Here is a 26,391-nt window from a genome sequence, read left to right on the forward strand (position 1 = left end):
TCATAATAATGATAATAATATAGTCAATGTTAGCGTGTGCTGAATGTCATGCAGATTCTTAAAGTCCCACTGTGGTGAAAATCAACTTTATGTTGTTTATATATCTATGTGGTGTTTTTAATATGCTTTAAAGGAAAACACCACCGTTTTTTAATATTTTACTATGTTATTACCTCAACTTATACTAATTAATACATCCCTATAGTTTTCTTATCTGAGCTACAGACGTAACATGAATAAGCATGTCAAAGTGTTTTACAATCAGTCTCCTCCCACTTCCTCTGAAGGCTTTATAAAGCAATCCAGCAGTCTGAGGATTGTTTTTGTCCCACAGAAAATCTGGAACAATGTGGACGGCTGTGAGCAATTTAGATGCATGTACCGTAAGCCTTGCTTTGCTTCTAGGCTTGATCTCTTTAGTTCTGTATGAAATATTTCGGATGAATTTCTCCAGAGCCCAATATCCACCCGGGCCAACACCTCTGCCTTTTGTGGGAACCATATCAGGTTTTTGGAAGAATCCAATGGAGTCTATTAAAATGGTGAGTATTTGCTGTGTTGTAATAATATTTAATTGCATCTGTTTTCATGTACAATATTGTGAAAAGCAGTGATGGGAGTAACACGTTACTGTAATTTCACTAAGCTTCTTTTAGCAGTAACGAAGTATTTTTTTTAAATCAAGTAACAATTACAATTACTGAAATTTAAATGAGTTTGGTACTGGCGTTACTCTATTTTGTAAAAAAAAGAACACTTTCAGACAAGACATTTCTGATCTAACATCGCAGGACTGTGGTGGGCGGCACAATGAATCATTAAACTTCATCATGACTGACAGTGCGTATAGAATGAACATGAAAAATCTAAACGGGACAAAATACTTTGTTTAAAAATTGTGCGCGAGTCATAATCCATCCGGTCTCATGTTTGTAAATTATCTTTGCCAAGCAATCCCAGTAGCTATGACATCAACTTGCATTTGTAGTCCACAAAAGCAATAAATCTGAGAATTGTTAATATATTCTTAGATGTTTACATCGGCTTTCATGGAAGAGCACGATCCGTGATTATTGTTTCAAGTAAAATATTCACACTGCGCTGTACAACTGTTAAAACTCCATGTGTGAGTGCGCATTTAGTTTCCGTATCCGACAAAACAATCCATGTACTCTGTTTTCTGATTAAATATATTCCTTTAATCTTATTTATCATTTAAATCAAACATAAAAAAATATACAAACAATATATGATCTTAAATATCACGGATGCTTTAAAGAAAGCTGTGCGAACTGTATTCCAAAGAGCGCACTACCTGCCGCAAGCTTCACAAGCTGTGTCCCAATTCAAGGGCTGCAACCTTCTAAGCATGCGACCTTTAAAGGTGAGCACTCGGTCTTTCAAGGTGGCAGCCTCAGAAGTCCACGAAGAGAACTGAAATGAGACGGTCTAACCTTTGGAGTACCCATAATTTGCGGCACCTCCGTTTCTGACTTATTAAAATAAATATGGAATCAGAAAAATGCCAATTTATTTGAGAAAATATGACACATTGACACAATTGTCTCCAAATTCTTAAAGAGACAGTACACAATGTTGACACACTATATAGCAGCTGTAACTAATTACTAATTTTCAGTTACTTGCTCAACACTGGTAAAAAGTGTACAAGCGAGATCATCTAACTCCATGAATTATGTCGAGCAGATTCCCAATTATGGAGAGATGTGCACCGTGTTTATAGGAAGGAAGCCAACAATAATCTTAAATACAATCCAGATCACAAAGGAAGCCCTGGTCCAGAATGCTTCATCTTTTTCTGGAAGACCACATGTGCCGATTATAGAATGGGTAACTGATGGAGAGCTTGGTGGTGAGTAGCGGTTGTATGTATTTGACTGATCTGTAGCTGCTGTGATTTGTGTTTTATTGATGCTTACAGCTAATCTTTTGATAACGTAGCATAGTGAAGATACTGAAGACCATTGGGAAAACCCTTACGAAAAAGAAGTATACTTCAAGTTCATTTTATTAAGTATACTTAAGTAATGTTGGAGTATAGTTTTAAGTATACTTTATGTAGTAAGTGTACTAACATTTATGTTCTAGTAGTATACTTGTAAGTGTACTGCTTGAATACCGCTTGGGACTAAATTGGCCCACTTTTAGTATATAAAAGTATACTTCTAAGTGTACTATAAGTGTAAGAGTAGTCAACTTTAAGTGTACAACTAGTGCACAATTAGTTCTTCATTTGTACTGCAAGTGAACTCATGAGTATACTAGTAGTTTTCTTGACTTATACTTCAAGTGTACATGCAAATGTTCTGTTAGTGTACTTTTAGTTAACTAGTAGGTTATTAATTGTGTGTTGCAGGCATAGTTCCAAGTGTTCTTTTAATATACTTTTAGTTAACTAGTAGTTTACTAGTTATATACTGAAAGTGTACATGCAAGTGTTCTGTTAGTGTACTCTTAGTAAACTAGTAGGTTACTTATTGTATACTGCTTGTGTAACAAAGCACTTTGACACTGAGGATCCATCTGCAGGTTTTTATTAAACACACTCATATTCCAACAGGCAAGATCAAACAACAGCAAACACAGCAATGTAGGGCAGGCAAATCTCGTAGTCATGAAACAGGCAAAAGGGTCAGAGCAGTCAACAAACATACTCATAAACCGGGTAAAACAGATAAAGATCAATAAATACAGATAGATATGCAGGCAGGCAAACCGCTCAGCAATGACAGCCGGTACAAATCAAGACTTTGCACTGACTGAATGTTTCCAGAGAGTTTATATAGGCTGTCCAATGAGTTTCAGGTGGCAGACTAATCAGTCCAGGCAAGCGGGATTATGGGAAATGGAGTCCAGAACAAAAGTTATTATTCAGGGGGTTCAGCCATATTTATATTTATATATACAACCTCAAATCAGACAAAGTTGAGACACTGTAGAAATTGTGAGTAAAAAAGTAATGGAATAATTTACAAATCTCATAAACTTATATTTTATTCACAATAGAATATAGATAACATATCAAATGTTGAAAGTGAGACATTTTGAAATGTCATGCCAAATATTGGCTCAATTTGGATTTCATGAGAGCTTCACATTCCAAAAAAGTTGGGACAGGTAGCAATAAGAGTATAAAAGTTAAATGCATATAAGAAACAACTAAAGGACCAATTTGCAACTTAACTGGCAACATGATTGGGTATAAAAAGTGTGGCAGTGTCTCTCAGAAGTCAAGATGCGCAGAGATATTCTATATTCTATTGTGAATAAAACATAAGTTCATGAGATTTGCAAATCACTCCACCACTTCCCCACTCACAATTTCCACAGTGTCCCACTCTAGTGTCCCATTATATTGATTAGCTCACTGATAGCATACGAAAGATTTAGCTTCAAATTAAAAGTACAATTAAAGGTATATGTCATGTATAAAAATTAATACATAGGAACATTGTATTGTACTTTAAGTGATGTATATATTTTTTTTTTTTTTTTATAGTATTATGTTAAGTTCACTTAAAGTAGAGTAGTAAACTACTAGTTAACTAAAAGTATAGTAAAATAATACTTGCAAGTATACCTGCAGCACAAAATTAATAACCTAGTTTACTAACACTAAAGATTCTCCATAAAGATAATATACATTTGTACACTACATATACTTTCAAAATGTACTTAAAATATACTGTTTCTAAAGGATGCTAAATAATGTTTTTTATAAATATGCTGTCAGTGCATAACTTAAACAGATAAAGTAAACCTAAAATAAACTTTAAAATAAGTTCAAATAAGTATACTTTAAAAATTGCACAGAACTCCAAGTATATATTTTTTAAAGTATACTTTTAGAAAATATACTAAATAATAATTATTTTGAAATATGTTAAAATTTTAATTGTAAGCACATTTGTTTTAAGCATACTTTCAATATATTCAAAGATGGTACATTTCTTTCTAAGTATATTTGTAATGTACTATTGCAAAGTTAAATATACTTGAAATACAATAAAGTATATTTTCACCATGGCTATTCATATGGCTTTTTGCAGCTTTCTTGATGTAGCTTTCGTTGTTGCATTTTTACTTTATACTTTTAAGTATATGTCAGTAAACAAGTATAGGCCAAATATACTTAGACATTTCGGTTGGTATGTCAAGTATACTTTAGTACAATTTAAGTAAATTTTAGAAAAGTACATAAAAAGTAAACTGAAAGTATCCTTTCTTATTTTAAGTTTAAAAGAAGTATACTTCTAGCACACTTGAATAAACTTCTTTTTCGCAAGGGAACGCTCAAAAACATGTGAACAAAGTTGCTTAGCAGGTTTAGTAACAATTAGACAAAGCTTTACTCTTTAAGTATTTGTAAATGTCATTTGTTTGTAACTTTGCGGTAATAATGCAAACTATAGTCTACAAGGATTGTTAAACACAGTGTTTGAATTGAGGGACGGCTGGGGTCGTCCCAGACCTCATATAAGCATCAAGGGACCCCTGTAAAGCAAAAAAAAAATTAGTGGGGTCCCTAATTTATTTGGGATGTCTTACTGTATCAGACCATCTAGGATCAATCAGATTCCGCACAATAAAACATGATGCTTTGAGTAACTTGAAGACCTTTTCATCTTTAGAAGTTGTTCAATGAGGAAACACTAGCTGTGGTTTGGCATGGACCAGGTTATCAATAATGCATAAACAATGATAACAGTAATATTAAAAGGCATCCGTTTCGGTCATTTGTTTTCTTTTCACCTAATGTTTTCGTTGTAGGTATATTTTGGTCACAGTTTGGTCACTCCTGGAGACAGCAGAGAAGATTTGCTCTCCACACACTCAAGAATTTTGGCCTGGGGAAGAAATCTATGGAGGAGCGTGTGTTAGAAGAAGGACAATGCCTGATTGCTGAAATGTGCAAAGCAAAAGGTTTCTGTGGATTTCATTCTGTCTTGAATTCGTTCCTCACTTTTTAGGTGCTACACCCTTTATTTTAGAGGTTTGTGTGCGAGTCCTGACCAGCCATGACATTTAAACAAAACCGTTTTTAAACTAAAACCCACTACTGTTCTTCATGTGTCGCCATCATCGCTTTACGCAGAAACTTATTCATGGCCGTCTCATACACGGTACGTGCCACCGCAAAGAGACAGCCATGTTTCCGCATGTCTCCTATTTAAACTACACACACATAACTGCTACATCCTCACTGAAAGCATTTTTAAAATACGTATTTTATAATAAATCATCATGCGGGCCGGATTGGACACTTGTGGTCATATGTTTGTCATATGTTTGACACCTTTGTGCTACATGATGCCATAGAAGATCCATTTTTGGCCGAATGGTTCCATTAAGAACCTTTAACATATGAAGAACCTTTATCTTTCAAAAAAGGTTTTCGTAGGGATAAACTGTTCTTCAGATTATAAAAAGGTATGAAAGAAATGTTTCTTGGACTGAATGGTTCTTTAGGGAACCAAAAATGATTCTACTATTGAGCATGTTTATTTTTAACATTGTCAACACCTCATTAGGTTACAATACATTTTTTTTTTGTTTTCTGAAACAGGAGCTGCATTTGACCCCCAACATATGATACAAAATGCAGTTTCCAACATGATTTGTTCCATTGTGTTTGGAGATCGCTTTGAATACAATGACAAAAACTTTGCATATCTTCTGAAGATCATCAACGAAAACCTCATGCTTATAGGGTCCCACACTGCACAGGTATGAACAGATACCAAATTAAGAGCTTCCAAAACGAGATATCTCAGTTTTTTACATTTTTCAAAAATCTTGTTTTTTTTTTTGTTTTTTGTGCATTCCAATTAATATCAAACTACAGCTGTTTTTTTATTTAACCTCCATAGCTAAAAAATACAGCTAAGTAGCACAATAAACACAATAAAAACATGACAACATAATAATAAACTTGTTTTGACAAAAAGTTATCTCGTTTTGGAACCAAACTCTTCAAATGTATTGTAATGAATTGAGTACAAAGTAAAAAACCTTGGATTCGATCTAGTTGTTGTTTTTTTGTGGGGTTTTTTTTAAAGAAAAGATCTTATGGTAGAATTGCAGATAAATTGCAAGTGAAGTCTGTCTGACTCTTGTACATTTTGTTATCTTTTCAGATTTTTAACTTGGTTCCCTTCATCAAGCACTTCCCCGGGCCGCACCAGAAAATACACCAAAATGCTATAAAGTTAAAAAGTTTCCTTATGGAAGCTGTTGAAGAACACAGAAAAACTCTAGACCCGGACAACCCACGCGACTATATCGATGCCTACCTGCTAGAGATGGAGAAAGTGAGACATCATCCATCGTAATAATACTCTAGTAACTGTGTAGTATTTGATGGTAAAGTTCAGTACTCTTGAATTGCCATCTTTCTCATTCCTACTTAGTCAAACAGACCTGAAGAATTTATTTTCTTCAAGAATGCTTGTAAATATATGGGCAACTAGATTAGTTTTGACTAAGAAATTGACATGCATTTTGTTTCCTTTGGAGAAACAAAAGTCAGCCGAGGACTCCACGTTTCATGAGAAGAATATGGTTATGAGTGTGAGTGATCTCTTCTTGGCTGGAACCGACACAACGGCGACCACTATCAGATGGGGTCTTATCTATCTGAGTCAACACCCTGATGTACAAGGTAGAAAGTTTGTTATTATCAGGTTGCGATTTGCTGGGGGGATGAGGGGTAATCCCCCCTCTGGTCTTCATATCCCTGCCTCTGATTAATTATTTTTTATCCCCGGTGGGGAAAAACTTAATCCCCCCATGATTAATAGTCATCAAACGCCCTTATATTAAATTATCTTTTTTTTAGGCCGTTTATAAGTAAAAACGCTGCCATGCAATAGTGCAAACAACAGTTAAATCAGGAATGGAGTATTACTGTCAGCACTTCCGCTCCTGTGACAATAGTTGACAGCTCGTCTAGGTTGTGTCATGATTCTTTTTTTAATCCATGCAAGGATTTTCCAAATGTTGCCAAGCACCAAAAGTTTATTTCAGCACAAAGCATAAAGATGTAAGTTTGTATGTATTCTGTACATATTTTATTTCAACATTTAAACGAAATAGCTTAATACCTCAAATAATAAGCCAATGGTTCATAATTTATTTTCATAAATAAAATGATTTGAACCCCCCTCAGATTTTTCACAAATCACATGCTGCTTATAATCATGCTTCATGAGTCGTTCACCCATTTTCCAAACCTGTACTACTTTGTCTTTAAGGGAACTTGTATATGGTATAGACAAACTTAATGTGTCTAAAAATAATTACACAACAATATTCTGATTTTTTATGTCTTTATAGAACTCACTCATTTAACATTCAAAATGGCAGTGGAAAAAGTAAGTGAACTAAGAATTAATAACTGCTTGAACCCCCCCCCCCCCCCCATGGCAGTAAAAACCTCAACCAGACCCCTCCTGTAGCTGTGGATCAGACCTGTACATCGTTGAGGAGGAAATTTTAAGCCCATTCTTCCTGGCAGAACTGCTTCAGCTCTGTCATGTCTCATGCGTATGGCCCTCTTTAAGTCAATCCAACAATAAAGTCAAATCAATCAATCAATCAATCAATACCATCTCTATTGGGCTGAGGTCTGAGCTCTGACTTGGCCACTCCAAAAGGCAGATTTTTGTTTTTCTGGAGCCATTCTGTTGTTGACTTGCTCCTGTGTTTTGGATCATTGTCCTGTTGCATTACCCACCTTCTACACGGTTTCTGATGACATACCGACATTCTCACATTATCCTGAAGAATTGTCTGATATACTTGGGAATTCATCTTCTTCCCCTCAATGATTGCAAGCTGGCCAGGCCCACATCATGATCTTCGGCTGTCATACGGCGGTTGTTTCTTTACCTCATTGATTAGTCTTTGTTGTGTTCTTGGTGTCATTTTGACTGTGATCCCACTTCTTGGTAGAGTAGTAACAGTCCTAAAGCGTCTCCATTTCTAGATTGTTTGCCTAACTGTAGACGGGTGAATATCTAAGTCTTTGAAATAACTTTGTAACCCTTTCCAGCTTTATGTAAAGCAACAATTCTTGATCATAGCTCCACTGAAAGCTCTTTTTGGTGAGGCATGGCTCACATAAGCGTGTTTTTCTTGTTCAGATCAAACTCCAAAAGTTTGAGGGGTTTTATCAGTCAAGTAGCTGTAGTGCACACCTACAAACGTATTATCTTTACAAGACTCTTTTGAGGTCATTAACTCAAGGGTTCACATATTTCCACAAGCACTATGAGGTTTGTGGTTGTTCTCAATAAAGACATAAAAGATCAGATTTTTTTGTGTTATTATTTTTCGACACATAATGTTCGTCAATACCCTTGACTTAGATGAAGATTAGATCAAATTTATGAAAAAAAATTTCAGAAAACTATGAAATTCCAAAAGGTTCACATACGTTTTCTTGCCACTGTAAATTCTAATGAAGGCGAAGGATTTGAAAGCCAAAGGATAGACATACTGGTTTTCCTACCCCAAATTTACATTGTTCTGTGTTTTACCAGAGCGATGTCATGAGGAGATTGTTCAGGTGTTGGGTTATGATCGTCTGCCCAGCATGGATGACCGTGACAAACTTCCATACACGTACGCCACTGTTCATGAGATTCAGCGCTGTGCAAACATCGCACCACTTGTTGTTCATGAAACCACTGAGCCCTCAAAACTACGAGGATACAACATTCCCAAGGTAATAAACGCTCGGATAGATGAATGGATAAGTGACTTATGTTGTTTTCTTGGTTGAAAGCTGTCCCAAAAGTTGGCATTGACCAAAATATAATGGTTTTCTAACAAACTTTGTGTCTTTCTAGGAAACTCAGATATTTGCAAACCTAACAGCGATTTTAAGTGATAAAGATCACTGGAAACATCCAGACACTTTTAATCCAGAGAATTTCTTAGATGATAATAAATGTTTCTGCAAACCGGAGTCTTTTCTGCCTTTCTCCTTGGGTAAGTGACTGATCTTTTTGTGACTAAATGCAAATTACCAAGAGCCCCAAAGCTGTATGGCTGACATTTTGTTTGTATCTTCATCTTTGGGTCCAAGGGTTTGTCCTGGTGAGACCTTAGCAAAGACCGAGCTCTTCCTCTTTATCACTTGTCTTCTACAAAAGCTTCGTTTCTCATGGCCACCAGGTGCAGAGAGCCCAGACATGAATGGGATTTTTGGTATAACTCGCTCACCGCAACCGTTCAACATCATCTGCTGTAGCAGAGGTGCCAATGAGTGAGCAACTACACTATAATAAATAAAAAAACATCTTAAGAAAGGCTCCTAAAGTTCTCCTAGATGTTTTGAGATTTGAGTAATGTTGTAATATGTTGTTGAAGAAGTTGACATTTCAAGATTACATAATGCATTTAGCAGATGCTTTTATCCAAAGCGATTTGCAGTTCATTACAATGTATATATTTTATCAATGTGCCATTAAGCTATACAAGATCTCAGAGATGGATAAAAAGTGTTAGCAGATATTTCACCTATTTGTTGAACTGTACATTTTATTTAGTTGTCATTGCCATCCTGTAATATCACTGTGAAGCATTTTTCTCTCATGATGTAATCTCAGGTTGGAGTACCTCAAACAAGCCTGTACGGGGCAACATTAGTACTGTAATTGTTTTGTAACACATTAATGGGTGGATGGATTGTAAGCACGTGTAAAACTGACTGATGCTGATGTCATACTATTATGCACATTATTATAAAGTCAGAAAATGTACACGCACACTATTAACCATTTTACTGTAATGCAAATCTTTATTTATTATTTTTTTTACATATACTGAAACATATATTAATGATTTAAATATTTTTAACATAAAACTAAACATTTCATAAAATAAAATACATTTGAGTGAATATACAGTATTTGAACCTCATGAATCTCATTTCATACCAAAATAGAAATAGAAAGAATGTGTTTATAGATTTTGTCATTTTTTTGCATGCACAATTTTGTCATGACAGATCAGTGCTGGCCTACACATTGATTTTTGGGATGTAATCTTACACCCATTTGAATATCTTATTAATTATTATGAAAGTATCTGGGTTCATAAATTACAATCTGCATGTAGAGTCCCATAACCCAGCAGTAAAATTACTTGAAAACATTTTGTATTTTTAATAGTGCTGGGCATAGATTAATCTCATACAAAACAAAAGTATTTTCTTTGCATAACATATGAGTTTGTGCTGTGTATAATTATTATGTATATATAAATGCACACACATTCATGAATGTATTTAAGAAACATTTATATATGTAAATATATTTATTTATTTTTTATATTTATTTATTTTTTATATATTCTATATTATATATAAATAAAACATAATAGTTACACACAGCACACACCAACATATCATGCAACAAATTACTCTTATTCTGTATAAGATTAATCTATGCCCAGCCCTAATTTTTAAATATATAGGCATTTTATAAGCAATTGTAAAAAACGCTATAATGATTAATAAATATGTATCCTGAGTTGCCAAGTATTCTTTCTATATTTCACTAAAAACCAGCTTTAGTTCTTTATAGGTCTACATCTTGATATTTGTAACATAATAAAATATATGATTTTTCCACAATTCCTGTGTTTCCATTATTCAAAATATTTCAAACATGTTGAGGTATGAGATATCACCTGAGTCTGGTATTAAAAGATTCACATAAGTTTTCTGGTCCCCTTCTAAGTGTTCTGTTTGTAGACTGCAAAGCATTGTGAGATAGCCCCGTAAACAGCAGCTACTGCACGGTTTTGGTAGTGGGAAGGAGGATTGTTTGGACCCCGAATCCCTGTAGTGTCACCACATCAGGCATGGATTGTAGGAGTTGTCGTACGGATGTGTGATCATTCAGCAGTTTTGGATTGAGGAGGAGAGGGCAGAAACTTCTGGCTTTACTCAAAGAGATCCCTTCAGAATGTCTGGACAACAGATCTCGAAGGTCTTGCTTCAGTTTCAACAGGTCAGTGTTTGCTGCTGAATGAGAAAGAGGGATTATAACAAGGTGTAAGACTTGAGTACCCCCTCCTAATGTTTAAGATTTAACACACCTGATTTAGACATGTTAATCATTGTGGAAGGAGGAGGCTGATAGGCTGATTCAGATGTTTTAACTAAGGATACATCTAAAAATTTCTGGAAGGGGTACTTTAGGACCAGAATTAGAAAGCACTGACATAGTTTACTAAATTATTACCCAATTGTAAAAAAAACTTATACAAATTCAAATGCTTTTCATTTCAAATGTTAGCTGTTTAACATTGAATCCATAACTTATACCATTACTTTATTTCTGCTCTTATTCCAGTAGGATTTAATGGGGTTCTTTCTTTGGTTCCCATCTGCCTGATAACATCTTCCAATAGATCCCAACCCTTACGAAAATTAACCATGGTTTTATTGTGGTATAAAAGTAGTAACCATGTTTTTGGTGTATTGATTAGGCTACTATCAGCAATATGGTGTTACTACAGTGTTTAACCATGTTTTTTGTAAACCATGGTTATTTTGTGGTCACCATGGTTTTACTACACTAACCATATTTTTTTTTTAAAAAAAGTAATTTTTTTTAACTTTAGTAAACCATGGTTAATTTTCGCAAGGGAACGTGTTATAGAGACCATATTACATTAAACCCAATACAATTCAAATCCATTATTCTGTGATAGTTTCTGTCTTTTCAGAAATAATCAATATGACTTTATTATTTACTTACGTTTATCTGGTGAGTATGGTAGTCCAACAGAGGTTACAGTACTGTATAGTTTCGAGTTATTCGCTCTTCCGGAAGTGTTTTGTGTCATTTTTAAGCGAATCTTCTTCTCAGTGAAACTTCGCGAATTAAGGTAAAGCTTTAATGAACAGTTTGAGAACACACACACCGGAGTGAATCAAGAGTTAAAATATAAACAAAGTATGTGACGATAAGTGGTAATGCCACACCCTTCAGGCATTACAACTTATCGAAACTTACAGCCCGTCGCCGAAATTGAATTCAACTCATTGATCAAATCCTGAATCAGACGAGTCGACTCTGTGATTCATTGAAGCCTCCACATAGAAGTGTACACAATATTTCTGTTTTTAAAAGTTATTTATTTGGCTTTTACTTTTGTTTAAAAACGTAATGTTTTTTTTGTGTTTGATCGCGTTTGTATTCGAGTTTTCACTCTTTAAGTTCTGTATAGCTAAGTATAAATCGTAGGACATGTCGTCGAAATTTATTAAACAATTTTGTTTCGTAAAGAACTGTTTATTAAATTGCAATTCCATATTTTAGATTTTCACAAGTATGTCTGTAATTTTGATTTGCGGATCAATCGATTCATTAAAAAAAAGAATCGAAGCATTGAGACGATTCGCCAGTCCCTCCAGCTTTCGTTTTCGCTTTCGTCACATTCAAAAACACCCCTTACGAAAATAAACCATGGTTTTACTACAGTTAAAATAAAAAACCATGATTAGTGTAGTAAAACCATGGTTTTGCTGATAGTATACACCAAAAAAACATGCTACACTTTTACCACAATAAAACCATTAATTTTCGTAAGGGAAACTATTCTAGGTTTTGTATGTCGCATTTTAGTTTATCTTCACGAAAGTGTTACTGCAAGGGGTTCAGTCCTTTGTAAACACACGATCAAAACACAACCCTTACAAAAATTAAACATGGTTTTACCCCATGAAAAAAACATGAATGGTGCACAAAAATACATTTTTCTGTCCAAACAATATATTTTAAATATATGCTAAATATAATTTGTAGAAAGTAATGCTTTATTTAATTTGAAATATATTTAGTTTTAACCTTCATGTATTTTTTTAAATGTATTTCAAGGGCAAACAAAAACATTTTTAAATTTGCATCCCATTGAAAAAAATATTTTTGCCAAAAAAATATTTTAAATATATGCTAAATACAAGTTAATTTTAATAAGTACATTTTTTAAGTTAAAAAATATATTTAATTTGAACCTTTTTTAAATTGTTATGTTTACAGGTAACATAAAGTTTTTCTTCAAATGCCACGTGAATTTCCTTAATATATATATTTTCTAATGCTATATTTAATTTATTTATTTTTAATATACACAAAAATATACAAAAAATATCTGTGAAAAATATATTTCAGCAAATATATTTTATTTTTTGGCCGTTTTTGTATATTTCCTGTATGGGGTACTACACTATGGTTAACTATGATTTTTGTAAACCATGGTTGTCAAAACCATGGTTATTATGTAGTTACCATGGTTTTACTACAGTAACCATGTTTTTATTATTATTATTATTAAACCATGGTTATTTTCGTAAGGGAAGTCATTTCGGTCTCTTTTAACCCTCAGTCTCAAAAATTACACAATAAATTATTACATAAATTAAACATGAGTTAACATTTATGCTCTTTAATTCCCAGGGTTTGACTTTTTTTAATAAATTCCTTTCTATTTGGTTTTGGTGTCATGTCATCAACAGTCTCAATACATTCTCATGTACATAGAGTTGTTAATTCGTTTAGCATAATAAAACTGTACGACCCATTAACAAACCACCTCATACATTATACATCCAGTCAGGCACATGCAAGTTCTTTTTTATATTGCATGAAGTTGCATAAGGTGTATCGCTGTTATTATTTACTTGTGACATAATTTGACTTCATCTTTTACCTTTAATGAAGATGGGTTTGAATTTGTTTATTACTACTGGATGTTATGAAGTTAAGTGAGGTGAGATCGAGTCATCCAGATTTCTGTGGCATGTTTGTAGTATTCAGTACTCAAAACCTTTCTTAAATTTAAATTATTTCCTCAGGGAAAGAATGAAGAAAAACAGGAAAAGGGGGTGTTTTCCTGAACCTAAAAGTGCCTGCAGTGTCCTAAACATCTTTATGTTCATAGTCATCATGTTTATACAGTACATTGCAATTATTTATGTTTTAATTTGATAGGTGATGTATTGTAAGCTGCTCAGAGATTCATACCTCATAACATTAATGCTAGGAAAGAGTTAACACAACAGAGTGAGTTTTTACTTCCTTTCTGTTATTGTCTCCACCCTCTTCTTCAGGAGCTTTAAAAGGTAAGCACAGAGGTCATGGAGTGTTTGTAGTCAGTCTGTTGTAATGTAATGGGGATGGCTGCAATGTTTTTCGACCTGAACTCCGTAAGCCTGGCTTTGGTTCTGGGTTTGATCTTTCTGGTTCTGTTTGAGGCGATGAGGATTCATTTCAGCAGAGCCCGAACTCCACCTGGACCCACACCTTTCCCTTTTGTGGGAACTGTGCCACATTTTATAAAAAACCCAATGGGATCTGTCAGATCAGTGAGTTTTTGCTGTCTTATTCGTACTCTTTCCTCTTCTCCTACTAACCCCTTTCTGAAACTGTGAAGATGTTTCATTTTACAACAGATATGTCTAAAAGTAGGTTTAGTGATTGTGCTGCTTTATTTTTTACTCTTCTCTGATCAGAACAATCAATTTGGAGAAATGTCAAGTGTGTACCTGGGACGAAAACCATCAATAGTCTTAAATACACTCCAGATCACTAAGGAAGCCCTGATGCAAGAAGGTTCATCTTTTTTGGGAAGACCACCTTTACCTCTTGTAGAATGGATAACTAATGGACTTGGTCAGTAAAACTTGGTACTTGTACATGTAGATATCATTCTGTCATGTAAGATCTGTATTAAATGCAGTTAATCTATGACACACGTTATGAGCTAGATGTTTATCAGCGGCAGATGCTTTTGTCCTCTTAAGGAAGTTGAGTGGGTCCCCATATACTTTCATTGTATGGAGAGGAACATTATGAACGTCTACACCACAGTAGCTGAAAATGTATGTCCTTCTCAGGTATAATAATGACGAATGGTCACTCGTGGAAACAGCAGAGAAGGTTTGCTCTCCATACGCTCAGAAACTTCGGCCTGGGAAAGAAATCTGTAGAAGAGCGTGTGTTAGATGAAGGGCATTACCTGGTTACTGAGATGCTCAAAGATGAAGGTTTGAGATGTTCATCCTCTATTCAGATTCATTCCTTAATGTCTGGGTGTCAACATTTGATTTAAAAGTCATACAGCATCTAAAAGATTCTTCTTATGAAAATACATTTTGTTAGCTCACTCATGTGTCCAATTTAAATCGCATACTGATACTTTGTCTTTACTGAAGGAACGGCATTTGACCCGCAGCACGCCTTACAGAATGCAGTTTCAAATATAATCTGTTCCATCGTGTTTGGAGATCGCTTTGAATATGATAACAAACGCTTCGCATACCTTCTGAAAATCCTCAATGAGATCTTTATTCTGTCAGGGTCACCAGTAGGACAGGTAACTTTAAATCATTGGGCTGTAGACTGTTACATCATCTTAATTTATAGTCCTGAATTTGGTAACACTTTACAATTAGGTTGTATTTGTAAACATTAGTTAATGCATTTGCTAATATGAACTAACAATGAACAATACTTCTACCGCATTTATTATTATTATGTCACCACTAGGGGCTGGCTGTGTTTGACTAAAGCCACGCCCCTTTTCAACTCCCACCTCGAGGAGGTCCCCAAAGCCAACCCAATGACCAGACAAACGCGGAAACAGGTGAGTAAAATTTAAAACAAGCTTTATTGAATTTAAATATTTAAAAGAACTGGGGAATTGGGGAAAGGGGAATTTAAAACTAATAGGCTTCTTCTCCTCCCTCCAGGGAGACTGCAGCCACGGGCAGACAGGGGCAAGGGCAACAGGGGTGTCAACCACCATAAGCCGGGGGAAAGAGGGAAACGTCAGGCTCCGGCCTGGACCCTGCTAACCGTGGCGCCCTCCTTCTTTCCTGGAGGCAGAACAATTTCGGTGTGACTGGTAGGAGATTTTCCACTGTTCGTGAACCTTTCCTCGGTCCGGCAGGGGGTCCTCGCCCCACGTGCCTTCACGTCCCCCGTAGGTGCTCACTGCGACACAGAAACACGGTTAGTGTGGATTTGGTATGCTTCTCACCGGTTCTGCTGTTTACAGCTCTCGGGGTAGGTAGCGCGTTACACAGTCTGTTCTCCGATTTTCACTCTCGTCTTCCTTTCTCTCCCCAGGCGGCCACTAAGACACAAAGGCACTGTTATTTGGACTTCGAGTAGGTCTCACCGGTTCTGCTGCGTACAGCTTTCTGGGTAGGTATCACGTTCACAGTCTGTTCTTCAATGATTCACTCTCGTTCTTCTCTCTCTCCACAGGTGGCCGCTAGGATACAAAGACACTGTTACTGAGACTTCGAGTGTTTCTCACCGGCTCTGCTGCATACAGCTCTCTGGGTAGGTATCACGTTCACAGTCTGTTCTTCAATTATTCACTCTCGTTCTTCTCTCTCTCCACAGGTGGCCGCTAGGACACAAAGACACTGTTACTGAAACTTCGAGTATTTCTCACCGGCTCTGCTGCATACAGCTTTCTGGGTAGGTATCACGTTCACGGTCTGTTCTCCAATTATTCACTCTCGTTCTTCTCTCTCTCCATAGGTGGCCGCTAGGACACAAAGACACTGTTACTGAGACTTCGAGTATTTCTCACCGGCTCTGCTGCATACAGCTTTCTGGGTAAGGTATCACGTTCACAGTCTGTTCTTCAATTATTCGCTCTCGTCCTTCTCCCTCTCCACAGGTGGCCGCTAGGACACAAAGACACTGTTACTGAGACTTCGAGTATTTCTCACCGGCTCCGCTGCATACAGCTTTCTGGGTAGGTATGGCTTTTTCCTCCGTAGGTCAGCAGAGGGGCGGAGGTCACACACCACCTCACCGGGTCGAGCGCTGCCCTATTTCCACTGCCCGTAGGCCGATCGAATCCTGGACAGGGGCGCCCCTTTGTAGGGACCGCGGGGGCGGCGGACTCTTTCGCCTCTGACTCTGCGACAATAGACAGACACAGGTAAGTGTACACCACGAATACTTCCAATATTTCACTCACAGTTCTGGACAGCTCTTGGTCCGCGTCCCTTCGTCCTCCGAAACAGCACACAGCGTATGGCAGCAGAAATTTCTAAGGTCGTTAGCCCCTCCGTCCTCTGCCCAGTAGAGAAGATGGATGTACGGGGCTTCGTCTACAAGACACACAGCAACCCACAGCAAATACACAGCACCACTCCAATGTGAAAGCTTATTAATTGCAAAGTCTCACTCACCACGCTATAAGTGCAACACCACAAGGAAAAGCGCCCGGTGTCCTCCACTGCGCTTGGGCTAAATAGGGGCGATGGCAAACACGACCAAAATAGAGTCTCGTTGCTGTGGCTGTTTTGGATTTATGCTTCCAGCGGCTCGCCCACCACGCTATTATAGGGGCAGGGCCGCCCTTTTCCTCCTCGAGGACTCCAACGATCACACAGGTTAATCTCTGCAGTTTACTCCACACCAAACAAGTATACTCACAGCGGATAGCCTTTGTTTACGTTGTACAACAAGGTCAGTTTTCTTCCTGCTTTACTCCTTCAAAAGTACTGGTTAAACCAAAGTTCCTTTCTACTCATCGGATTTCCCGTTTACTCCAGCAGGTCCACCGTCAACTACAGTGAGAGAGGGAGAGAGAGAGAAATACAGACAGCCACCACGTCTGACAATGAGCACAGCTCCGTTCCTCAGCACACACTAACAACGACCCCAACTGTCATCTAACTGTGCTTCTTATACTCCTCTTTGTGCTCCAGTTATCCAATTACCCGGCGATCTCTTCAACTAGGCACAGCTGTGCCCAATCGGCTGATTACAGCCTTCGCGGGGCCGCCGGATGTCCGGTGTTTCTGTTTTTCCGGTCGGGGCGGAAACATCCGGGCGGAACCAAACTTCTTCAACTTTTGGTTCCGCCCCGAAAAATCGTCACCCCGTGACAATTACTTTATGTTCATTTATGTAACACTTACTAATACATTTTTAAAATCAAAAGTTGTAAAGGGCTGTTAAAGTGCACCTATTATGACCATTTTATCAGGATTTATTACACGGCTCTCTGGAATGCTTGATTCTGATTGGTCAGTTGAGACATTTGCAGGTTCGTTCTTTTCGAATAATAACTGCTCCAAAATAATAACGCATAGCCGGACTACTTTTACGAGTAAAATCGCTCCGCGCCAATAAAGATTACTGTTTGTTTGGCGCCATCTTGTGACAAACACTGGACAACCACGACAAGACACAGACAGCTTACTGAGACTGAACTTGACAAAATAGAGCATGACAGCTACGAAGCCAACACACAAAAAAATACTAAAAAAAATCTAAAAGAGAAAAAAATAGAGACAGATAAGTATGAAGCAGAGGATCTTAATAAGGTAGTACGATCATTTTATGCATCTGTGCAAAGTTTCGCGGAAGGATAAAAATGTTAATTTAAAACAAATATGCCAATAAAATGTTTCAAATTCATATTCATGTCCAATTTTTTTCTTATGTGACAAGTAGCCGTGTAATAAGCGGGATAATGTAGAGTCAGCCGGTAGTTATCGGGAAATAAGCCCCTTCAGTGTGATACAAGACCCTCCGCTTCGCGTCGGGTCCTGATCACACTGTCGGGGCTTATTTCCCGATAACTACCGGCTGACTCTACATTATCCCTTACGTAATACAAGTCTTAGATGTGTCCAGAATGTGTCTGTGAAGTTTCAGCTCAAAATACCCTACAGATCATTTATTATAGCATGTCCAAAACGCGTGTGTGTACCTTTAAATGCAAATTAGTTACTGCTCCTCGAACACGTACCAAAAGAGACAGTAAACACTTTCAGGTAAAATAGATCTGATTTTGCTGAGAACCGCAGAGAAAATAGTGGTCAGTGTATAACTTGCTGAGGGTAGAAACTATGGTAAAACAGGATTGTCAAATAAGCGGCCATGGGCGGGGCTTTATCAGTGTGACATCACATTACTAAGAGAATCTAAACAGCATGTCTAATGAGACTGCTTTGGTTTAATGGAGATTACAAAGAAGTAGTGTGTGGATTTTTTTTTTGTATGGTGGTTGTGTTTACACACTGCTAACACACATTTATGTCTAAACACCTTGTAAAAGTGGATTAACATTTAACATTAGCCAATGCCCATGAACAAAGATGCTGAACTATATTGCTCATTGTTAGTTTATATATGTTAGCCAATACTGATCAACCTTATTGTAAAGTGTTACGCAGAATTCCAGTGGTCCTGAAAAATTAGAAAATTGTGATTTTCAGAAAATATATAAATGTTACTCATTAGAAATAAAATGCTTCTTTCATTAATGGCTCTATTGATTGATTTCTTTAGTATGTTTGAGGGAGAAATACCAGTAAATTCAATTATCCAAAGTCATTTCTGTCATATCTGAAAATGGGCAAACACTGAGCATCAATCTCTGTTTTAGATATTCAGCTTGGTTCCTTTCATCAAACACTTCCCTGGACCTCACCAGAAGATCCTTCAAAATGCCACTGAGTTACTGGATTTCATTCGCAAGGAAGTTAAAGAACACAGACAAACTTTGGATCCAGAAAACCCACGAGACTTCATTGATGCCTACATGCTAGAGATAGAAAAAGTGAGAGATACTTAAATCCTACGTGTCATGAAACTTTAACTTCAAACAACAAAACATTTTCTGCATTGTTGAGCTATATCTTCAGCAAACCAAAACATTTTTACCTTTAGCAAAAGTCACACGAGGACTCAACGTTTCATGAGGAGAACATGGTGATGTCAGCAGCTGATCTCTTCTTGGCTGGAACCGACACGACGGCGACCACCATGAGATGGGGACTTATCTTCTTGATGGAAAACCCAAATGTACAAGGTGATAATGGTCTATAAAACTTCAAAATTTGAGGTATAAAATCCAGGATATAATCTACACCAGACTCATTAAAGGAAGCAACATGTGAGGTTTTCATAAAACTGAAGATCTGTTTAGATGTTCAGTGTCTGACTGTACCTGATCATAATGCATGTAATATGTTTTGTTACAAGAACGATGTCATAAGGAGATTGTTCAGGTGTTGGGTTATGATCGTCTGCCCAGCATGGATGACCGTGACAAACTTCCATATACATACGCCACTGTTCATGAGATTCAACGCTGTGCTAACATTGTTCCTCTTGGTGTAGTTCATGAAACCACACAGCCAACCAAACTAAGAGGATATGACATTCCCAAGGTAATGAATTAATTTTCCTTACTTACCTGTGTTGGACTGATCATTTGTGGGCTAAAATGTGACCTGGACTTTGTGAGATTCCTACATTGATCTTTAGCACATATTCATATCAACTCTCTTTTATAGGGAACTATGATCATGACAAACTTAACAGCAATCTTCAGTGATAAGGAGCACTGGAAATATCCGGACACTTTCAATCCAGAGAATTTTTTAGATGAGAAGGGACATTTCTTCAAACCTGAGGCATTCATCCCTTTCTTAATCGGTGAGTTATTTAATTACTTGTGGTTATGAAGAGTCAACAGATTTGACTACACTGTAAAAAAATTCTGTAGAAATTGCAGCTGGGTTGACGGTAATTTACCGTAGATTTACATTTATGTTATTTACTGGCAAGAGTTTGTTCAAAGTTAAATGAACATTAAACATTAACAAGTCTTTGTCTTTACAGAGTAAAACTAAAAAAACAGCATCAAGCAAAACATTCTGGAAAACAAAATCTGAAGCAAAAAAACAGAAAAAGCTTGATGATGATTTCTGGTTACCAGAATGCTTTGCATGAGGCTGTTATTGTAGTTTTATTCTGTAAAGATAAAGACTTGTTAATATTTAAAATGTATTTATCTTTGAACAAACTCTTGCTAGTAAATAACATAAATGTAAATCTACGGTAAATTTCCGGCAACCCGGCTGCAATAACACTGTAATTTCTACAGAATTTTTTTACAGTGTACTTAAACTGATATTTACTGTGTGTTATGTTAATCATTTAGGTCCGAGGGTTTGTCTCGGTGAGACCCTTGCAAGGACGGAGCTTTTCCTTTACTTTGTGTCTCTACTACAGCGGATTCATTTCTCCTGGCCACCGAACTCACAGCATCCAGACATGGATGGTATCATGGGTGTGGTGAGACACCCTCACCCCTTCAAAACCATCTGCCGTAGCCGAGATGCCAAAGACTGACCGTCAGTGACCCGACCCAACACGCCAACAGACCGCTGAAGAACACTGAAGTCTATCTCCGTCCACATTCAGGATTTCAGATGGTGCTCAGAATCTACAGATACATCTTGTCAAAGATCCTCAGGGTTGTTGAAGGCTACAACAAAGATAAAGTTTTTTCAGTGCATTCATATTTATAAAGTCTAAAATTATTATTTTTTTCTTTCTCTTATTTTATTCCTTTCATCTTTACCTTAATAGCAATTAAGAGTAAAAACATTGCACTGGTGCACTGCTGTACTGCGCTGAGTAGATTTAGGGGTGGAGCCAAAACTCATATTACACAGCTGTGTGTTAAACGGCTGTAGGACTGGTTATGTTACTAGATCATGTGACTCATATTTTACATAAGCACATGTTCATGAATGCACTGAAAGGCCTGACACTGTAGCCTTCAGTTATGATGAATCTTCCCTAAGTTGCCAGAGTTTTGTTAACCATGCAGGTGTTATTTTCACCTGGCCACTTTTAGAGAGTTTGTTCAGGAAGAGATGGGATTTAATTGCTTAGTGGAACAGTGCCATGATCAAAATTATAAAATAATATAAGGACTGCAGGTACAAAATAGGGTAACACTTTATATTATGACCCGCAATGTACTGCGTAATAAAACCAAATTTGTAACAACAAAATACCTCTACAGTACGTAGTTGTAGGTATAAGGCAACAATATTTTAAGTTTGGGGTAATAAGGGGGTAAGAATATATGGAAAATTATAAATGATTTATTCTCTAAGTAATTTATAACTACAGGGTATAATATTACGTGGTATGTATGACTTACGTATATGGGTAATATGGTATTATTAATTTAAAAAAAGTTTTGTTTCATATTTGCTACTTACCTGATGAAAGTGTATTGTATACAGTCCATGTCTACAAGCCACGTCGGCAAATAAAATATAACAGCACATCACTTTTATTTCGGTATAGACTGTACTGTATGATAGCAAAAGTGCAGCTGCTTTAATTTGATCATCTGTGTTTTAAGGAAAGTACAGTAAAAATAATAGCAACTTGTACCTCTATACAAGTATATGTACCAGGTAACTCTTACCTTTGCAGGCTGTAATTTAAAGTGATGCTTGTTACCCCAATGTACTGTGTATTTACAGGGTAACTATTATATTTGCGGTCTGTAAATTAAAGTGGTGCTTGTTATCCCTATTTACTGTGTATTTACAGGGTAACTATTATATTTGCCGGCTGTAAATTAAAGTGATGCTTGTTACCCCCATGTACTGTGTTTTTACAGGGTAACTATTATATTTGCGGTCTGTAAATTAAAGTGGTGCTTGTTATCCCTATTTACTGTGTATTTACAGGGTAACTATTATATTTGCCGGCTGTAAATTAAAGTGATGCTTGTTACCCCCATGTACTGTGTTTTTACAGGGTAACTATTATATTTGCGGTCTGTAAATTAAAGTGGTGCTTGTTATCCCTATGTACTGTGTATTTACAGGGTAACTATTATATTTGCGGGCTGAAATTAAAGTGGTGCTTGTTAACCCCTTGTTCTGTGTATTTACCAGGTAACCCTCATATTTGCGGGCTGTAAACTAAAATGGTGCTTTGTTCACCTCTTGTTATAAATGTTATAGGGTAAATACCATAAACATACAGAATATTGTTATTTTTATTTTAAAACAACTTATTTCAAAACCTCTTTACAACACTATAATTAAGCCAACACTTAATTTTTATTAACACTTTTATTAAAACTTTTATTTCAAAATAAAAAGTCAGGACAATTTTTCGTTGTTTTTGCGGCTTGGCTTCCTTTGTTGTTGTTCTTGTCCACTTGGCTGTTGAGTTAATATATATAAAATGGTGAACCACATCTGGAGAGTATTTGGACGCGCAGAGGTGAATTTGTTTGCATCTCAGGACACCACACACTGCCCATTGTGTCTTTCTCTTCTTTCCCCCAATCACTTTGACACAGAAGTTCTGGAGAAAGTTTGCCAGAGATAGGTAGCTGTCGGTCTGGCCTCTGAGGGGGTCAGGCTCGTAGGCTCACGTCTCCCAACTGAGATTGTGTAGACCACACTTTACTCCTGACAGTCCCAGTCACTGCCCTGTTGTTGTGGTGCTGAAGTTTCTGTAGGAGCAATTTTCTGCTGGCTTAACTCCTTCCACTCTTAGGGTTTAGGTGGCAACAGTCTCTGCCTACCATACTTCTTTGGAAGGATGTCATGCTCCCAACTGAGGTTGTGGAGACAATATGATTACTCCAGAGCTCCCTCAAGGAGAAAGCTTAGGCCTTAAGTGGAGAAACTTCACCTCTTGGTGTTCAGCTCACCTGACAGACCCAGTCAACTGCCATGTTTATGTGGTGCTGAGGTTTCTGTAGGAGCAATTCTCTCCTGGCTTAACCCCTTCCACTCATAAGGTTTAGGTGGCAGCAGTCTCTGCCTACCATACTCCTTTGGGAGGATGTCATGCTCCCAACTAAGATTGTCGAGACCATATGATTACTCCAGAGCTCCCTCAAGGAGCTTAGGCCCTAAGTGGAGAAACTTCACCTCATGGTGTTCAGCTCACCTGACAGACCCAATCAACTGCTCTGTTTATGTGGTGCTGAGGTTTCTGCAGGAGCAATTCTCTGCTGGCTTAATTCCTTCCACTCTTAAGGCTTAGGTGGCAGCGGTTTCTGCCTTCCATACTCCTTCTGGAAGGACCTCATATCTCGTCTGGACAATCCTTGAGAGAGCTTTATGCCCTTAAGTGGAGAGTCTTTCACCTATTGGTGTTTAACTTCCCTAAAAAACCCAGTCAACTGCTCTGTTGATGTGCTGCTGAGGTTTCTGCAGCAGCGACTCTCTGCTGGCTTAACTCCTTCCACCCTTAAGGTCTAGGTGGCAGCAGTCTCTGCCTACCTTATGCTCCCAAATGAGGTTGTGGAAACCAGATGAGTACTTCAGAGCTCCCTCAACGAGGAAGCTTATGCCCTAAAGTGGAGAAACTTCACCTCTCGGTGTTCAGCTCACCTAACAGACCCAGTCAACTGCCCCTTGAAGTGGTGCTGAGGTTTCTGCAGGAGCAATACTCTGCTGGGTTAACTCCTTCCACCCTAAGGTTTAGGTGGCAGCAGTCTCTGCTTACCATACTCCTTTGTAAGGATGTCATGTTACCAACTAGGATGTGGAGACAATATAATTACTCCACCTTTAAGGTATAGGTGGCAGCGTTTCTGCCTATCAAACACCTCTGGACTCTCTGAGAGCAGTCTACATACCAGGCCACCTGAATGTGGCAGATGCCCCTTCGAGACAACAGACATCTCCGGTGGGAGTGGAGACTTTATCTAGATGTGGTGAACCACATCTGGAAGAGATTTGGACGCGCAGAGGTAGATCTGTTTGCATCCCAGGACACCACACATTGCCCACGGTCGTTTTCCATGGTGCAGACGTGACCGAGGCTACGTCTGTATATCTTCCCCCTGTTTGTGTTGATCCCTCCACGGGTAAAATTTATTCCCTTAAGTGGAAAATTTTCACCTCTTGGTGCTCAGCTCATCTGACAGACACAGTTATAACTGCCTGTCGACGTAGTGCTGAGGTTTCTGCAGGAGCGTTTCTCTGATGAGCTTACTACTTTCACCATTAAGGTTTAAACGGCAGCAGTTTCTGCCTACCATACTTCAGTGGAAGGCTCATCAGTGGGTAGACACCAGTTACTGGCTCGCTTTCTTTGTGGCACTCAGGTTGCGACGTGGTAGCCGCAAAAGGGTGCCAACTTGGGACCTACCAGTCATGCTGGAAGGGCTCTCGTCGGCTCCGTTCGAGCCATTTGAGACTTTGGCAAATAGGTTTCTGGCCTTTAAGACTCTGTTCCTTCTGCTATCACCTCTTTAAAGCGAGTGGGGGACCTTCAGGCCCTGTCAGTGTCCCCTGCAGGTCTGAGTTTGCACCTGGGATGGCTAAGGCTTTTTTACACCCAAAGCCAGGTTATGTTCCCAAGGTGCTGATCTATGTTCCGAGGCCCATTGTTCTGCAGGCCATTTGTCCTCCCCCCTTCAGGAGCGCGGAACAGGAAAAGCTGAATTTGGTGTGTCCTGTGCGGGCACTGGATACATATGTTCACTGGACTGCTCAGTGGAGGAAGTCAGAGTAATTATTTGTGTGCTTTGGTTCACCCAGAAAAGGTTTACCGGCGACCAAGCAGGCTTTGAGCAGATGAATAATGGATGCTATCTCACTGGCTTATGAACATCAGGGCATACTTTCACCTGTCGCTGTGAGGGCCCAGTCTACCCGGGGTATGGCTGCCTCTAAGGCCTTAGGGTCAGGCACGTCACTTACGGCACTTACGTCAGATCTTATAATTTAGACCTAGACTCCTCTTTAGGGTCCCAGGTTCTTTTGTCTTGACTGTGTTCAGTTATGCACGCTACAGGCATTTGGTAGTATGGAAGCATGGGCATCTCGTTCCCCAAAGCGTTACTATGGCGACGCAGCTCGAGTTTCTCGAAAGGCAACATCTCGGGTTACGTAGATAACCCTGGTTCCCTGAGAAGGAAACGAGACACTGCGTCTCCATGCCATACTCCCTGCATTCCTCTAGGCACTTGCTTCTGCACTTGGTAGCGAGTGTGTTTGTGTGGGATGCCTTCTTATACCCCTGGCCCGCATGGCATCCATCCTATATCCAATCATCAAATTATTGATTATGTGTTACACGTGCTTCAGATCAGTCACACCGAGGCATTCCCCAAAGCGTTGCTATGGCGAAGCAGCGTCTCGTTCCCTTTTCAGGGAACCAGGGTTACCTACGTAACCCGAGACGGTTTACCTCATGAAAAAAACATGAATGGTGCACAAAAATACATTTCTCTGGCCAAAAAATATATTTTAAATATAAGGTAAATACAATTTGTAGAAAGTAATGCTATATTGAATATATTATATAATTTGAAATATATTTAGTTTTAACCTTCATGTATTTTAAAATGTATTTTAAGGACAAACATTTTTAATTTTGCATCCCATGGAAAAAAAATCCAAAAAATATTTGAAATATATGCTAAATACAAGTTCATTTTAATAAGTACATTTTTGAAGTTAAAAAACGTATTTAATTTGAACCTTTTTAAAATTGTTATGTTTACATGTAACACAAAGTTTTT

General features: G+C 37.8%; 2 protein-coding genes and 1 long non-coding RNA gene across 3 annotated transcripts; 2 read left to right on the forward strand and 1 right to left on the reverse strand.

Moving 5' to 3' along the window:
• Nucleotides 1–302: 302 nt before the first annotated feature.
• LOC129431437 (cytochrome P450 2B4-like) lies at nucleotides 303–10,285 on the forward strand. The gene is made up of 9 exons (XM_073875586.1): nucleotides 303–542; nucleotides 1,708–1,873; nucleotides 4,792–4,944; nucleotides 5,588–5,748; nucleotides 6,159–6,332; nucleotides 6,538–6,682; nucleotides 8,565–8,749; nucleotides 8,874–9,011; nucleotides 9,102–10,285. Exons 1-9 carry the CDS (start codon nucleotides 348–350, stop codon nucleotides 9,294–9,296), a joined length of 1,512 nt encoding a protein of 503 aa, XP_073731687.1. The 5' UTR covers nucleotides 303–347; the 3' UTR covers nucleotides 9,297–10,285.
• A 3,787-nt stretch (nucleotides 10,286–14,072) lies between these two features.
• On the forward strand, nucleotides 14,073–22,494 carry LOC129431440 (cytochrome P450 2B4). The gene is made up of 9 exons (XM_073875584.1): nucleotides 14,073–14,404; nucleotides 14,552–14,711; nucleotides 14,936–15,085; nucleotides 15,254–15,414; nucleotides 19,465–19,638; nucleotides 19,749–19,890; nucleotides 20,064–20,251; nucleotides 20,378–20,519; nucleotides 21,028–22,494. The coding sequence occupies exons 1-9, from the start codon at nucleotides 14,210–14,212 to the stop codon at nucleotides 21,216–21,218; spliced, it is 1,503 nt and encodes a 500-aa protein (XP_073731685.1). The 5' UTR covers nucleotides 14,073–14,209; the 3' UTR covers nucleotides 21,219–22,494.
• Nucleotides 15,690–18,681, reverse strand: LOC141369345 (uncharacterized). The gene is made up of 2 exons (XR_012373002.1): nucleotides 16,787–18,681; nucleotides 15,690–16,458 (listed from the first exon to the last, which is right to left on the reverse strand). It is a non-coding gene; the product is annotated as an uncharacterized lncRNA (long non-coding RNA).
• Nucleotides 22,495–26,391: the final 3,897 nt, after the last annotated feature.

This window comes from Misgurnus anguillicaudatus, chromosome 13, assembly GCF_027580225.2.
Source record: "Misgurnus anguillicaudatus chromosome 13, ASM2758022v2, whole genome shotgun sequence".
In the NCBI taxonomy this organism is placed as follows: domain Eukaryota; kingdom Metazoa; phylum Chordata; class Actinopteri; order Cypriniformes; family Cobitidae; genus Misgurnus; species Misgurnus anguillicaudatus.

What these genes read in the sequence shown, in the direction of transcription:
- LOC129431437 (XM_073875586.1), top strand. Translation starts at nt 348, where the DNA reads ATGTGGACGGCTGTGAGCAATTTAGATGCATGTACCGTAAGCCTTGCT. An exon ending in AACTGATGGAGAGCTTGGTG is followed by an intron (nt 1,874 to 4,791) that starts GTGAGTAGCGGT and finishes TTTTCGTTGTAG; the next exon opens with GTATATTTTGGTCACAGTTT. An exon ending in AGTCTTTTCTGCCTTTCTCC is followed by an intron (nt 9,012 to 9,101) that starts TTGGGTAAGTGA and finishes GTATCTTCATCT; the next exon opens with TTGGGTCCAAGGGTTTGTCC.
- LOC129431440 (XM_073875584.1), top strand. Translation starts at nt 14,210, where the DNA reads ATGGGGATGGCTGCAATGTTTTTCGACCTGAACTCCGTAAGCCTGGCT. An exon ending in ATGGATAACTAATGGACTTG is followed by an intron (nt 14,712 to 14,935) that starts GTCAGTAAAACT and finishes TGTCCTTCTCAG; the next exon opens with GTATAATAATGACGAATGGT. An exon ending in GGAAAACCCAAATGTACAAG is followed by an intron (nt 19,891 to 20,063) that starts GTGATAATGGTC and finishes TTTTGTTACAAG; the next exon opens with AACGATGTCATAAGGAGATT.